Source organism: Boleophthalmus pectinirostris, unplaced genomic scaffold (genome assembly GCF_026225935.1).
Source record: "Boleophthalmus pectinirostris isolate CB_2022bp ecotype Guang Dong unplaced genomic scaffold, ASM2622593v1 HiC_scaffold_11, whole genome shotgun sequence".
Classification (NCBI taxonomy): domain Eukaryota; kingdom Metazoa; phylum Chordata; class Actinopteri; order Gobiiformes; family Gobiidae; genus Boleophthalmus; species Boleophthalmus pectinirostris.
In genome coordinates this window covers 11,517,851-11,530,015 of record NW_026570994.1, presented here as the reverse complement: position 1 = coordinate 11,530,015, position 12,165 = coordinate 11,517,851, and the positions used below count along the sequence as shown (strand labels likewise).

The 12,165-nt window shown below is 37.9% G+C and overlaps 1 protein-coding gene across 1 annotated transcript; it reads right to left on the bottom strand.

Annotated features, from left to right (window-relative positions):
• On the bottom strand, positions 1–11,895 carry ptger2a (prostaglandin E receptor 2a (subtype EP2)). The gene is made up of 4 exons (XM_020917151.2): positions 11,732–11,895; positions 11,255–11,462; positions 8,895–9,807; positions 1–2,030 (listed from the first exon to the last, which is right to left on the bottom strand). Exons 3-4 carry the CDS (start codon positions 9,708–9,710, stop codon positions 1,734–1,736), a joined length of 1,113 nt encoding a protein of 370 aa, XP_020772810.2. The 5' UTR covers positions 9,711–9,807; positions 11,255–11,462; positions 11,732–11,895; the 3' UTR covers positions 1–1,733.
• Between the last annotated feature and the right edge of the window lie 270 nt (positions 11,896–12,165).

The window sequence follows — 12,165 nt, the reverse complement described above, 5'->3', positions numbered from 1 at the left end:
TTTGGTAGATGAGATGTTTATTTACATAAGGCATTCACTCGAGCACACACACACTAAACCAATCAGTGCTTTTCCAATTCAGTTTATACAGTACTTTGAAACAATAACATAGTACAAGAGACAGGTAGCATTCTTACATGATTTGTCAGTACATTTCTCAGCTGTCTTCGGGACACAAAGCAAGGTAGAAATGGTGCACAGATCATAAAACGTGTACATTACATTACGTTACATTTGATGACTGAAATAACTGAATGGCCGCAAAAATCTTGTGGTTCAAATTCCATACTAGGACCCTCTTTCAAATTGGTAGATAATATTACTTATTAAACTGCCACTCAATGTTTTATAGTTGACTTGACCTCACATAAAACAGCAAGGGGAAAAAATACATTTCACCACACTTAGTTGTAGCTAAGCTAAAGTGACAAGTATGCACAGACTACTTCAAGAAAATGTTAATATCTCCTCTTTTTTTTTATATTTTGTTCATAAATGATAAGAGGTAGCAACTGGTTTTAAGAAATGTACCATCTCAAATGCTGTACACTATAATACAATTTTGAATCATTGAAATTATCTTGCTAGTTAAGTCTCCTCTATGTGTTTTTTCATATCCCTCAATCAAAAGCTTTTGCAAAAAAAAAAACCAAAAAAAAAAACATTGGAAGCTGTGTGACTTATAACCTTTCTAGCTACTGGTAAGGTAAGCCACAAGCCACACAGAACAAAGGTCAGCAGTGATAAAAGGAATTCAAATTGTTGGGGAGTGGTCACAAAAATACACACCTGGAATTGTTGTACATTAGCCAATTCTTTTAGTTCTTAGTTGGATATTTGTATGTATTTTTGGTATATATGTCGTATGGATATGGATATTTACAGTGGTGGAAGGTAACAAGCTAAAAGTAGTAAAGTACTTTTTGCTTCACTACATTTGAGAGCAGGTATCTGTACTTTCTACTCCACTGCATTTTTTAACTGAACTGAAAAGTAAAAGTATTTTTTATGATTGTGTGAGACCTACTGAAAAGTCTGAGAGTTTATTTTTTAATACATTTATTATTTGAGCAAACAAAAATATATCAATAAAACAGGAAAAAATTGTGATTTCATTGTTCCTTTCATTGTGAAAGGAAAAGAAAAATTGTGATTTCATTGTTGAGCAAAATTCAGCATAAATCTTTATCAACATTGCTACATTTAAAGCCTTATAAGATCAAGTACTTCTTCCACCACTGCTGTGAAGAAACCAGTTTTGATGTGTAAGATCTGACACCAGCAGACTGTAAATACTTCCTTGTATTCTTTCTTGCTGAAAGATTATCCCATTTTCATCTACGTGAAAGGGAATATGAAATTACAGACGCAGCAAATCAGGGCTAGCCTTTGTCATACAACACTATTATTTAATATTTATGTGCATGTAATGTTGAAATGCAAGAGATGAACCAAAACTATCATTGAGGGTGCATTCATACATTCCTTGGTTTAATCCTGGTTTAGTCCTGATAGTCTCGGTTTACTCCTGTTCTCGTCCCAGTTTAGTCCTTGTTTAGTCCCATCTGGTTTAGTCCTTGTTTAGCCCCAAGTTTCATGGGGTGTGAATGAACGCAGCCTGAATATAGAGGCAACAAATACATAATGATTTTTACTCCAGAGTTCTTCCATTGGCCCAGCCCTCTCTGAAAAGTACCAATAAATAAGAATATAATACTTGTATAATGTTAAGGTCATAGAGTTCCCACGGACTGGGTGCCAAAGGTTTCCGTGTACTTCAGTGTGGGCTGGGATAGATCTGGTTGGACTTCTGAGTTCTTCTGGTTCAGAGACAGTTTACATATGGACCCCCTGGAGGTACCCCGAGGAGCCCTGCACACCGAAGCCCAGCAGAAGTGCATGACGCTGGGGGAGAGCAAGATGAACACCCAGGGGTCAATGATGGAGTTAACGGAGATGAAGCGCAGGGCAACCAGGTCATCTTGGTGCGACTCTTTGCGCTTTGCTATTGAGTTCAAGTACACGCGAATCTGGAAGAGACAAAACAGAAGCAGTGTTTGTGTTTAACAGTGGAGTAATCACTCAGTTAACACCACATGAGTCAGGCATCCTAGTTAAGATCCTGGTTGTGAATCTCTAGTCACAGCAATAAATATGACACCTAAATTGTTCATTGTTCTTGCAGGTGCACGTCCAAAAATTGCAAAAATGGATAGAATAAACTGAAATTTGTTCTTAAAGGTCCCACATGACACAATTTTTTATCTATGTTATAATGTAGTTTCCTCATCACAAAGATACCCGGACTTCACACCTGTTTAACACACAAACCTTGCATAATCAGGCTAGGTCCAAATCCTCTCTTCCACCTGGTGATGTCATGTGGTAGTACGGGAAGCACTCCATGGTGTTTTAAACTACAATCACTTGGATGATTTAAACTTTGGAATTACCAGTTTCTACTGAACTAAAGTTAAAAGGAGCTCTTAACTTGAAAACTATTGCTTCATGACATCACAAGGTGGAACAGAACAGTTTGAGCTTTGAAGATGGAGACAGACTAATAATAAAGGGTTATCAAACATGTGTGAATGAAACAAACACAAGCGCAGTATGTTTTTGTGGCAGTAACAACATTAATATAGTGTGTAATGTGTAATAAAGGAGCTTTACATTGAACAAGTAGTTTAAAATAGAGGTGAAGAGTGGGGAGAGACATCATGCCTATAGGACACAGAAGCATGTGCGTTACTAACTAACTACTTAGCCATGTCATTAGAGAAGACCATATACATTTGCATGGGAATAAAACAAGCTCTCTTCACTTAATCCAACATGAGTACTTGTTCACAGGAAGTACGCAGGAGACACGATGGATTCAAGGGTAGAGGATATTTGAATTACCCTGAGTGTCTCTTTGTTTGCTTTTCAAATAAAGGCAAATAGAGCCACTTCCATGCTTGAGTGGAGACGGTTGTGGTTTAAGAAGTGATTCTGAGAAGACAGTGTTTGAGTTTTAATATGCGTCCTTCCAATCAAATCAAATTTCTTATAGAAATCACTATGTTAAGTCAGTTAATCTGTGTTAAATTAGCAGACAAAATATGGCATTTTACCCAATAAAGTGTTGTATTGAATTAGTATTAGTATTAAATGTCCCATATTACACAAAATAGACTCTTTGTGAGCTTTAAACCATGTTATAATGTTGTTAACTCATCAAAAACATACCTGGAGTTGTGTTTTGTTTCATTCACAAGTAATCCTTTATCCTTATTAGTCTGTCTACAACCCCAAAGCTCAAAATGCTCTGCTCTACCTTGTGATGACATGTAGTGGTAGTTTTCAAATTAACAGCTACCTTTTACTTTTAGTTAAGTAAAGAATGGCATTCCCAGGTCTGAAATTATACACATTATTCTAGTGAAGTTGTATGGAGTTTAAAAGCACAGTGAAGTAATTCCTGTATTACCACATGACATCACAAGGTGGAACAGAGTGTTTTCTCTTTGAGAACTCAGTCTAAATATGCAGAGTCTGTGTGTTAAACGTGTGTGAATGAAACAGAACACAAGTCCAGGTCTGTTAGTGATGAGGAAACAACGTTATAGCATAGATCAGAAAACAGCGTTATATGGGCCCTTTAAAGAAATGTCTTGAGAAAATGTCACTAGTCTGAGAACACGCAAATTCAGTACAATCCAGGGAAGTTGTAACTCCTTCATGCAGCGTTAAACTCCTTGTGATCTCCCTAGGGGTCCAATTGAACAATATAAAATGTCTCACAGCGGGTCTTATTTTCCTCCAATGCTTTTTAGGTTCTGTTTTGATGTTTTAAAATAATTTCCTGTTCTCAGGCATTATAAATCCTCAATAGAAATTAACATCTTACTTGAGGGGCCCTAGCAAAAGCCATTAAAAATCACTTAAATTGGGTGGCTCAATCAGGGATAGTTCAACTCAATCATTCAAATGAAGGTTGGCAAATGTAATGTAAGGTAATGTAATGGTAAGTTTCCTATATTTGTCAAAAGGGCACATTTGGGTATTGTAAAGTCTGAGTCAACTTCAGTCTATTTTTTTTTTAAACTCTCCCAGCTCTGACAGGAAGTGTAATAAAAGTGTTAATGTGAACGGTCTGTGCTCAGAGAAGAGAAGAAAACACATTCCACTATTGACTTTTATGTTTACATATGGTGACTGCTTCATAGATCTATATTTGTCTTATAATGTATAGAGCTTTATTTCACACCTGCTTTTAATACAACCTTTATGTGCAGTATATGATTTTCTGTCGTCTACTTTCCCACATTACGTCTGTGATGTCTCTATAGCGGCTAAACAAATGTTAGTAATAATATTACAGAGATGAACGAGGTGTTAGGTAAAGACTTGTTAATACTATATATGGTATGGAAAAAAGTAAAACAGGATGGTACTACTAGATAGATACATAGCCTTCGTTTAGACCCTGGTTTAGCTCTGGTTAGCCCTGGTTTAGTCTTAGTTTGGTCCCTGGTGTAGTCCTGGTTAGTCCTTGTTTTAGTTACTAGTTTAGTCCTGGTTTAGCCCTTGGTTTAGCCCCTAGTTTAGTCCTGGTTTGGTCCCTGGTTTAGTCCTGGTTTAGTCCTGGTTTAATCTCTGGTTTAGCCCTGGTATAGTCCTGGTTTAATCTCTGGTTTAGCCCTGGTTTAGTCCTGGTTTAGCCTTGGTTTAGGCCCTGGTTTAGCCCTGGTTTAGTCCTGGTTTAGTCCCTGGTTTAGTCCTGGTTTACACCCTGGTTTAGTCCTGGTTTAGTCCCTGGTTTAGTCCTGGTTTACACCCTGGTTTATTCCTGGTTTAGCCCTGGTTTAGTCCTGATTTAGTCCTGGTTTAATCCTGGTTTAGTCCTGGTTTAGTCCTGGTTTAGTCCCTGGTTTAGCCCTAGTTTAGTCCTGGTTTAGCCCTGGTTTAGCCCTGGTTTAGCCCTGGTTTAGTCCTGGTTTAGTCCTGGTTTAGCCCTGGTTTAGCCCTGGTTTAGTCCTGGTATGGTCCTAGTTCAGTCCTTGGTTGAGTCCCTCTTTTAGCCCTGGTGTAGTCCTGGTTTAGCCCTGGTGTAGTCATGGTTTAGTGCCTGGTTTAGCCCTGGTTAGCCCGAGTTTAGTCCTCTTGTGGTGCCTTCCTCATGGCTTAAACACATGTATACTACTGTATTATACAGTAGTATACATGTTTAGTCCTCTTGTGGTGCCTTCCTCATGGCTTAAACACATGTATACTACTGTATTATACTACTAGTAAATAGGCCAGCACCCACTACCCAAGTATATAGTTCTGTTACTAGTACTATCACAAACTATGTCTTTACTACTATTACAGTAATATTAGTGCTAATACTAGGAATTTAAATTATTACAACTGAACTCATGCTACTTACGTTTTGGCATGTATATATAGATTGAATAATTAGTATAAGTATATTATCTATTATTAGTGTGTTTGATAGTGCTATTACAGCATGGCTTTGCCCTTTTCAATTTTTAATGACTTCACAGACAACTGAACTTACACTACTTACTTTTTTAGATGTGAATAGACAAATATATAGAGAGAATTTTAGTAATTGGTATAGATATAAGCATATTTTCTATTATTACATCGCTGCCTTTCAAGAGTGTCATACATCATGACTTCGCCCTTTTCAATTTTTTATGAGCTCATGGACGACTGCAGCTTTAGCCGTTCCAGATTGGCACCAAAATGAACAAAACGAAACTTGATATTGCTTTCGTTGTTGCTATGGGCTTTCTAGGGCTTTTCAGACTTGAGGCAGCCATATCATGTTACAGTCTGGACTCTCATGATCGTTTATATAAAGCTTTCAATAAATTATGCATTCACACATTCGTAAAACCCTTTTAGAATAACCATAAATACAATACATACACTGCCAGTCAATTTTTTTATATGCTTTGCTTTTGACATTTGACATACATACAGAAGACATTAAATATATGAAGTAAGATGTATGGAATTATGTAGCAAAGAAAATAAAAATTAAATCACAGTTTCTTAATTTGCACTCAATCACACAATTATAACCAAACCCTCAAATTACCCACACTTTGTTTTGTCAAAAAATATTTAGTCGACTTAGACTTAGTAAAAAAAAATTTAAAAATTTTTCTCTAAATAATTCCATATATCTAACTTCATATATTTTATGTCTTCCGTGTGTATCTAAAAAAAAAAGAAACGAAAGTGGTAAGAAAAACAAAACAAAGCACTAAATGAGAGGATGAGTCCAAAATTATTAGTGGTAGTGTACATAGACATAAACCCCGGTGTGCCAGTATTTCCCCCTTGGCATGCTCACTTCCTATGTGATTTGAATGATGTATACCAAAGGCTTAGCTTCGTCTTCCTGCAGGACTGAAAGGGAATTATATTGGAAGAGAAGAGAGGCCAAATAATGACTCAGCTCAAACGAATGGCACCATGCATTACATTAGGATCACCTGCTGAAAGGTTCAACATTGACTCTTGTGACTCTTCAAGCCATGTTATAATGCTATTACATTCTCAAAAACATACCTGGAGTTGTGTTTTGTTTCATTCACACATATTTGAGTACACATCTCCCAACTCCAAATGCTCTGCTCCACCTGGTGATGTCATGAAGTGGTAGCTTTCAAGTTAACACCTTTTGTTTAGTAGAGATGGGCAATTCCCTGAAATCTGAAATCATCCAAATGATTCTAGTGAAGGTATATAGAGTTTTAAATCACAGTACAGCACTTCCTGTATTGGCACATGACATCACAAGGTGGAACAGAGTTTTTTCGGTTTAAGAGAAGAACTCAGCCTAAATATGGAGGGTTTGTGCGTTAAATCCGTGCGAATGAAACAAAACACAACTCCAGTTTTAGTTTTTTTTTATGAGGAAATAACATTATAACAGTGTAATATGGGCCCTTTAAAATACAGGCTTATATGCCATTACCTGCTTTCTTTTAGAACTTCTATTAAATAATGATTTCCATAGTGGCAAATTTGCTTCCCACGTGTATGGACAATCATTGTTTTATTCTTCCTTCTCCTATGCAATGGGAACACCATGTATGAACTTGGATTTTTTCAAAATATCGAGTGTTCTTGAAAAACACATTCTTACTATGATCGGGCTTGCCTCTGCACAGATATGAACTGCAACTTTGCCTTTTCGCATCAACTGCTTTCCTTCATGGAGATACATAAATTTAATCTCATATTGTGAAACGTTCCTGGCAAAGCTAACAAAGCTCCATGGATACAAACAATACAGGTGCAAAAGTGTCTGCCAGAAAAGTTACGTAGAATACCTTTAAACATCTGTTGTAATATCATGCCTGATTCATAAGTCATTAGACTACAGAAAGCTTAGTGTATGAAATGAACACTTTGTACAGCCACTTGTATTGACATTTCAAACTGGTCTAATTGAACACAAGCCACACAGTGACGCATATCAAATATTTTTTGTCCTCATAAACTGCATTGGGAACGCCACTATTGTAATTCAGCCTAGTACACAGTGGTCCACTTCAGCGTGATATTTTTGGTGTCTGAAGTGCTGTCTGCCTGCTCAAAAACTGTAAAGGACATCATTGAGTTCTCTTTTCAAATGCAAATGAGATTTTCAGAGCTTGTGTTTGGATTAGTCATGCTATTGAACCAATCCACAGCTTCAGATAATGGTCTGAAATAAAGTAATAGAGAGCAGAAGGACCTGTAATGTAATATAAGATTAAACATCCCAATTGGAGATTTTATCTTTAGACAGGATGCTACTGCACACTGCTGTAAGAAGGTCAAGCTATTAATAAGTGATTTGGACTGTAACATAATAAGCATTGGTTAAGTTTTCTTAGGTTATCTTAATGTCCTCAAATCTTCAGTGTTTTATATATAATGCACTTGAACTAATCTGATCAGTCTGTTCCAGATAACACTCATATTTTCTCTCTGCAAACCAATGCTGGGAACCATAACTGTCAGTCTGCGGTAGTATAAAGCTGTCACCCTCAATCAGGCTTGTGGGACTGAACTTTCATTTGCATACCTGAAAAAAGTAAAAAATGTATCTTAAGTTTACTGGCAGCTTATAGTCTAATTTGCATGGTCCTTAATCACAGAAAATGATGAAAATGTTTATTATATCAAATTATAAAATAGTGTCACTCCTGGAGTATTTTTAATGTCTCAGTTAACTCAGTTAAACATACAAACTTCAGGATTGTTTCTATACTGGGTGTTGACTAGGCAACACATTTTGTTTTTGCATAACTGGATAGGGAAGGTGTATGTTTTGCTATGAAAGTAAAATCGTTGCACAACATCAACATGCACATACCCTGAACTAAACCAGGAAACCAGGAACAGGAAAAACTGGGCCCAAAACTAGGACCAAACTGGAAGTGTGAACTTGTATTACAGTTTTATGTATTATTAATTCATGTTGCATAGTTAACAAATTAACTCCCTCATATGAACTGCTTTTTTGTGCTCTTACCACTATGGGTGTGCAAAAATACTGAAATATCATTGATATCCTATATATTAATACTAAATATCGATATCCAATATATTTTTGGCATATTTTAGTAATTTTATGTGACTGCACTTCAGTTATTCATTACAGTATTCACTGTTTTGATGATTAAAATAGATGTATTTCATATTAACTCTGTACAGATAGCAGTTTAACAAAGAAATATTTTTGCTAAAATGTATTCGCTTCTGAAAAAATGGCAATATATCACAGAGTATCATTTGCAATGTATCGCATGTATTGCCATATCGTGATAATATCGTATTGTGAGCCATGTATCATATGTCGAATCGTGAGGGACCTTGTGACTCTTAGCTCTACTTACCACCAGGGGCATGGTGCAGATGATGAAGATGATGGTCATGAACACGAGCAGGATGAGATGCTCCACCTCCTCGGCCATAGACATAGCCCTCCTCTCACTCTTGGACCTCGTGTGCACCATGATTGATCCATTCCTCCTTCTGCGCTGGTACATTCTGAACAGCTGGTACACCACAAACAGATTACACGCCACTATTGCTAGCACTAGCACTAGCACTGTAGCGTACAAGTTAGCATAAACCCGGTCTTCTTTTGAATCTTCTGGGTTCATGTCGATAAAACACCAAGTCCCAGGACAATACTGGACGTACTTCCCAAATCCAATTAATGGTAAAAGACAGAATAGAGCGCTTAACAAAAATAGAGTTGGTATGATGAAATAAGCGCACTTTATGGTTACGTATCTGCTGTACAGATATGGATAGCCAATGGCCAAACACCTCTCCAGCGCCATTGTAAATAATAGAGACATTGTGGCCAGGCTGAAAAACGTCATGGTCAAACCAAAATATGAGCACACCACACCGCTGTCTGGCGCCATGGCAACCAGCGTAGCATTTTGAGCGTATGACACCTGGACAAGAGGGCTGACCAGGCATGTCCCAGTCAAATCCGTGACCACCAGCGCGATGATGAGGATGTGGAAAAGGGCCCGTCTCTGGTTTCCGACCGTTTTGCTCTCCCTGCGTCTCCGGATCTCCAGTATCACCAAGGCGGCGACGTTTCCAAATATGCCCGCTCCGAACATGATGGCGCTGATGAGGGGGCTGTTGCTAGAGTCTATGTGGTGCTTCTTGTGACACGGGTCGTCAAACATGGCGGCAAAGTGGCAAAGTGGCAGAGTTGATTTGAAATGTCCAAGTTTGTTTTATTGAAGTTTAAATGGCTGGATTATATAGTTATCTGCTGCCATCCTGGAAAAAAGCAATATTAGAAAAAAATCAACATTGCACACAAGAAAAATTACTGTTTGGAGAGAAATTATGACAATATATCACTAGAGACATGTTGATTTGTATATTTTTCACTCAACTTAAAAGTAATTACACATGCATTGAAGATGATTTACTTGATCCAATATTAAATAAATAGACTTTTGTTTCCCTTTACATAACACAATAGCCTATCCCGTATGTATCTCCCTTAGAAACGTGGTAAATGGTCAAATTTTTATACAGCACTTTTCCACCTTCAAGGCACACAAAGCGCTTTACATCAAGGAACCACTCACATTCACACACACTTCTATACCAGTGTACTCAGGCACTAGGGGTAAGGTGGTTTAAATGTCTTGCCCAATGGCACAACAATAGCATTAATCTGTGGGAGCTTGAATCGCACCACCAATCTCTAGGTCAGTGGATCTAACCAATGACGTACATATGTCGAGAGCGGGATTTGAAGCTCCAACCTCTGGATCAGTGGACACTCATAATGATATTATAGTTGAGTCAGATGCAAAACAGGCAAATGGTTTTCTTCAAAGTATTTGTTTGCTTTCTAGTAATTTGCTTCTCTGTGCACGATGTGCCAATTTTATTTCCAACCCGTTTAATCATTATTGTCTGCTCCAGTGGCTGCCTGTGTTCACACTTTTGCTTTGGTCTTGGTTTGATCTTTAGTTAAAGGTCCTTTATTCTACTATTTTCTGTCCTGTTATAATGTTGTTTCCATATCACAAACAGACCTGGACTTGTGTTTTGTTTCATTCACACATGTTTAACACATAAACCCTGTATATTTAGGCATATTATCTTCTCTTAAATAAAACACACCAATACCACTTTGACCACACAAGGTGGAACAGAGCATTTTGAGCATTAGAGATGTAGACAGACTAGTATAAAGGTTACTCAAGCATGTGATTGAAACAAAACGCAACTCTGGATATATTTTTGATGATCATTGATGATTATAACATGACTAAAAGCTCACAAGAGACAGTTAAGCATAATACAGGACCTTTAAGGTTATTCTTTTCTAGCCCTGATATACTCCCTCTTTTATGTTTTTGGTGGGTGGGTTAAGTTTTAATGCAGCCTTAGGAACATCTCGGTTTTATGGAGATGTTGTGGGGAATGTTTATTGCTTCATATAAAATGCGTGCACTTCTAGGCGAAACCACTGGCCTGATTTCTCTTCTGCTTTCTCGCACATCAGCTGTTTTTTGTGGCTTTCTTCCAACTTAATGGTGTATTGTCTTGATTTTTTGAGTCAACGCTTTAGACCCATGACGAACTAGCAGCTGTCGTGTAGACATTAACTTACATTTGGCCTTACAGATGTTTTGTTATCATTATGAACGCGCGCTGCAGTGGTTTTCAACTTTCACTTTGCACAAAAATCTTATCGGTCACTCACCTGCAGCTGTATCCATCGTGCCACACCAAACGCCCTTCGCTTCTCAGTATACAACTGGCGTTACCACACTCGTAGAAAAACAGAGAAAACAGCGAGGTATGAGCCTCGAGCGAACCGAATTATGGCCAGATGTGTCCCGGTGACGTGCGTGGCTTGGGGCTCCTCCGCGGAGATCAGGAGCGGTTGATAAAGACAACTTCAAAAGTTCCTGTAAATGAGACAGAAATGCATATCAACGTGGGCGTCATCGCAGTAGGCATCTGTCAAGACACGTGTCGGCCAAGTTACTCAAATGATGAAAAATACGAATGTTTTGTCACTGGTGAATATTTCGAACTTTTTTACTCTAGATACGAAAATATAGTGGGTCTATGTGGCGTTTGGTGTCATGTATCATGATTGACGTTTTGAAAATACCTCGAAGAGTCAATTGTCCCCGAAGTGCAATGAGAACATATTTGATAATGAGGATCTCACCTTCTGTTTGCGTTGCTCCGGTGCGTAAATGATTGGGTTATTTCCATATAAAAGTAAAGTCAACTTTTTCTCGCGCTGTGTTGTTTGCTTTTCAGTTTTTGCTGTGCTCTTTTGAAGGTGAGCTGGGCAGAGGCGCGCCGTTGTGATGAGGGAGGCATGAATGGAGCCCGACTTCACGCAGGGCGGCGGTGATGTCAGCGCCTTTACGCACGCCCACTTTTTGAATATTCAGTCGCGAGGGATTTTAATAAGCATCACTTTTAGGAACCACTACTCATTTAAGAATAACCATATGAGCTGTTAACTGTCCTAAAGGGAACAGGTGCTTTTATCCTAAAATTCTGGAGAATTACGAATTAATATTTAGTTACATTACATTACATTACATTTATTCACTTCATGGCATTTGATAGGGATAGTGATATAGCATTTAT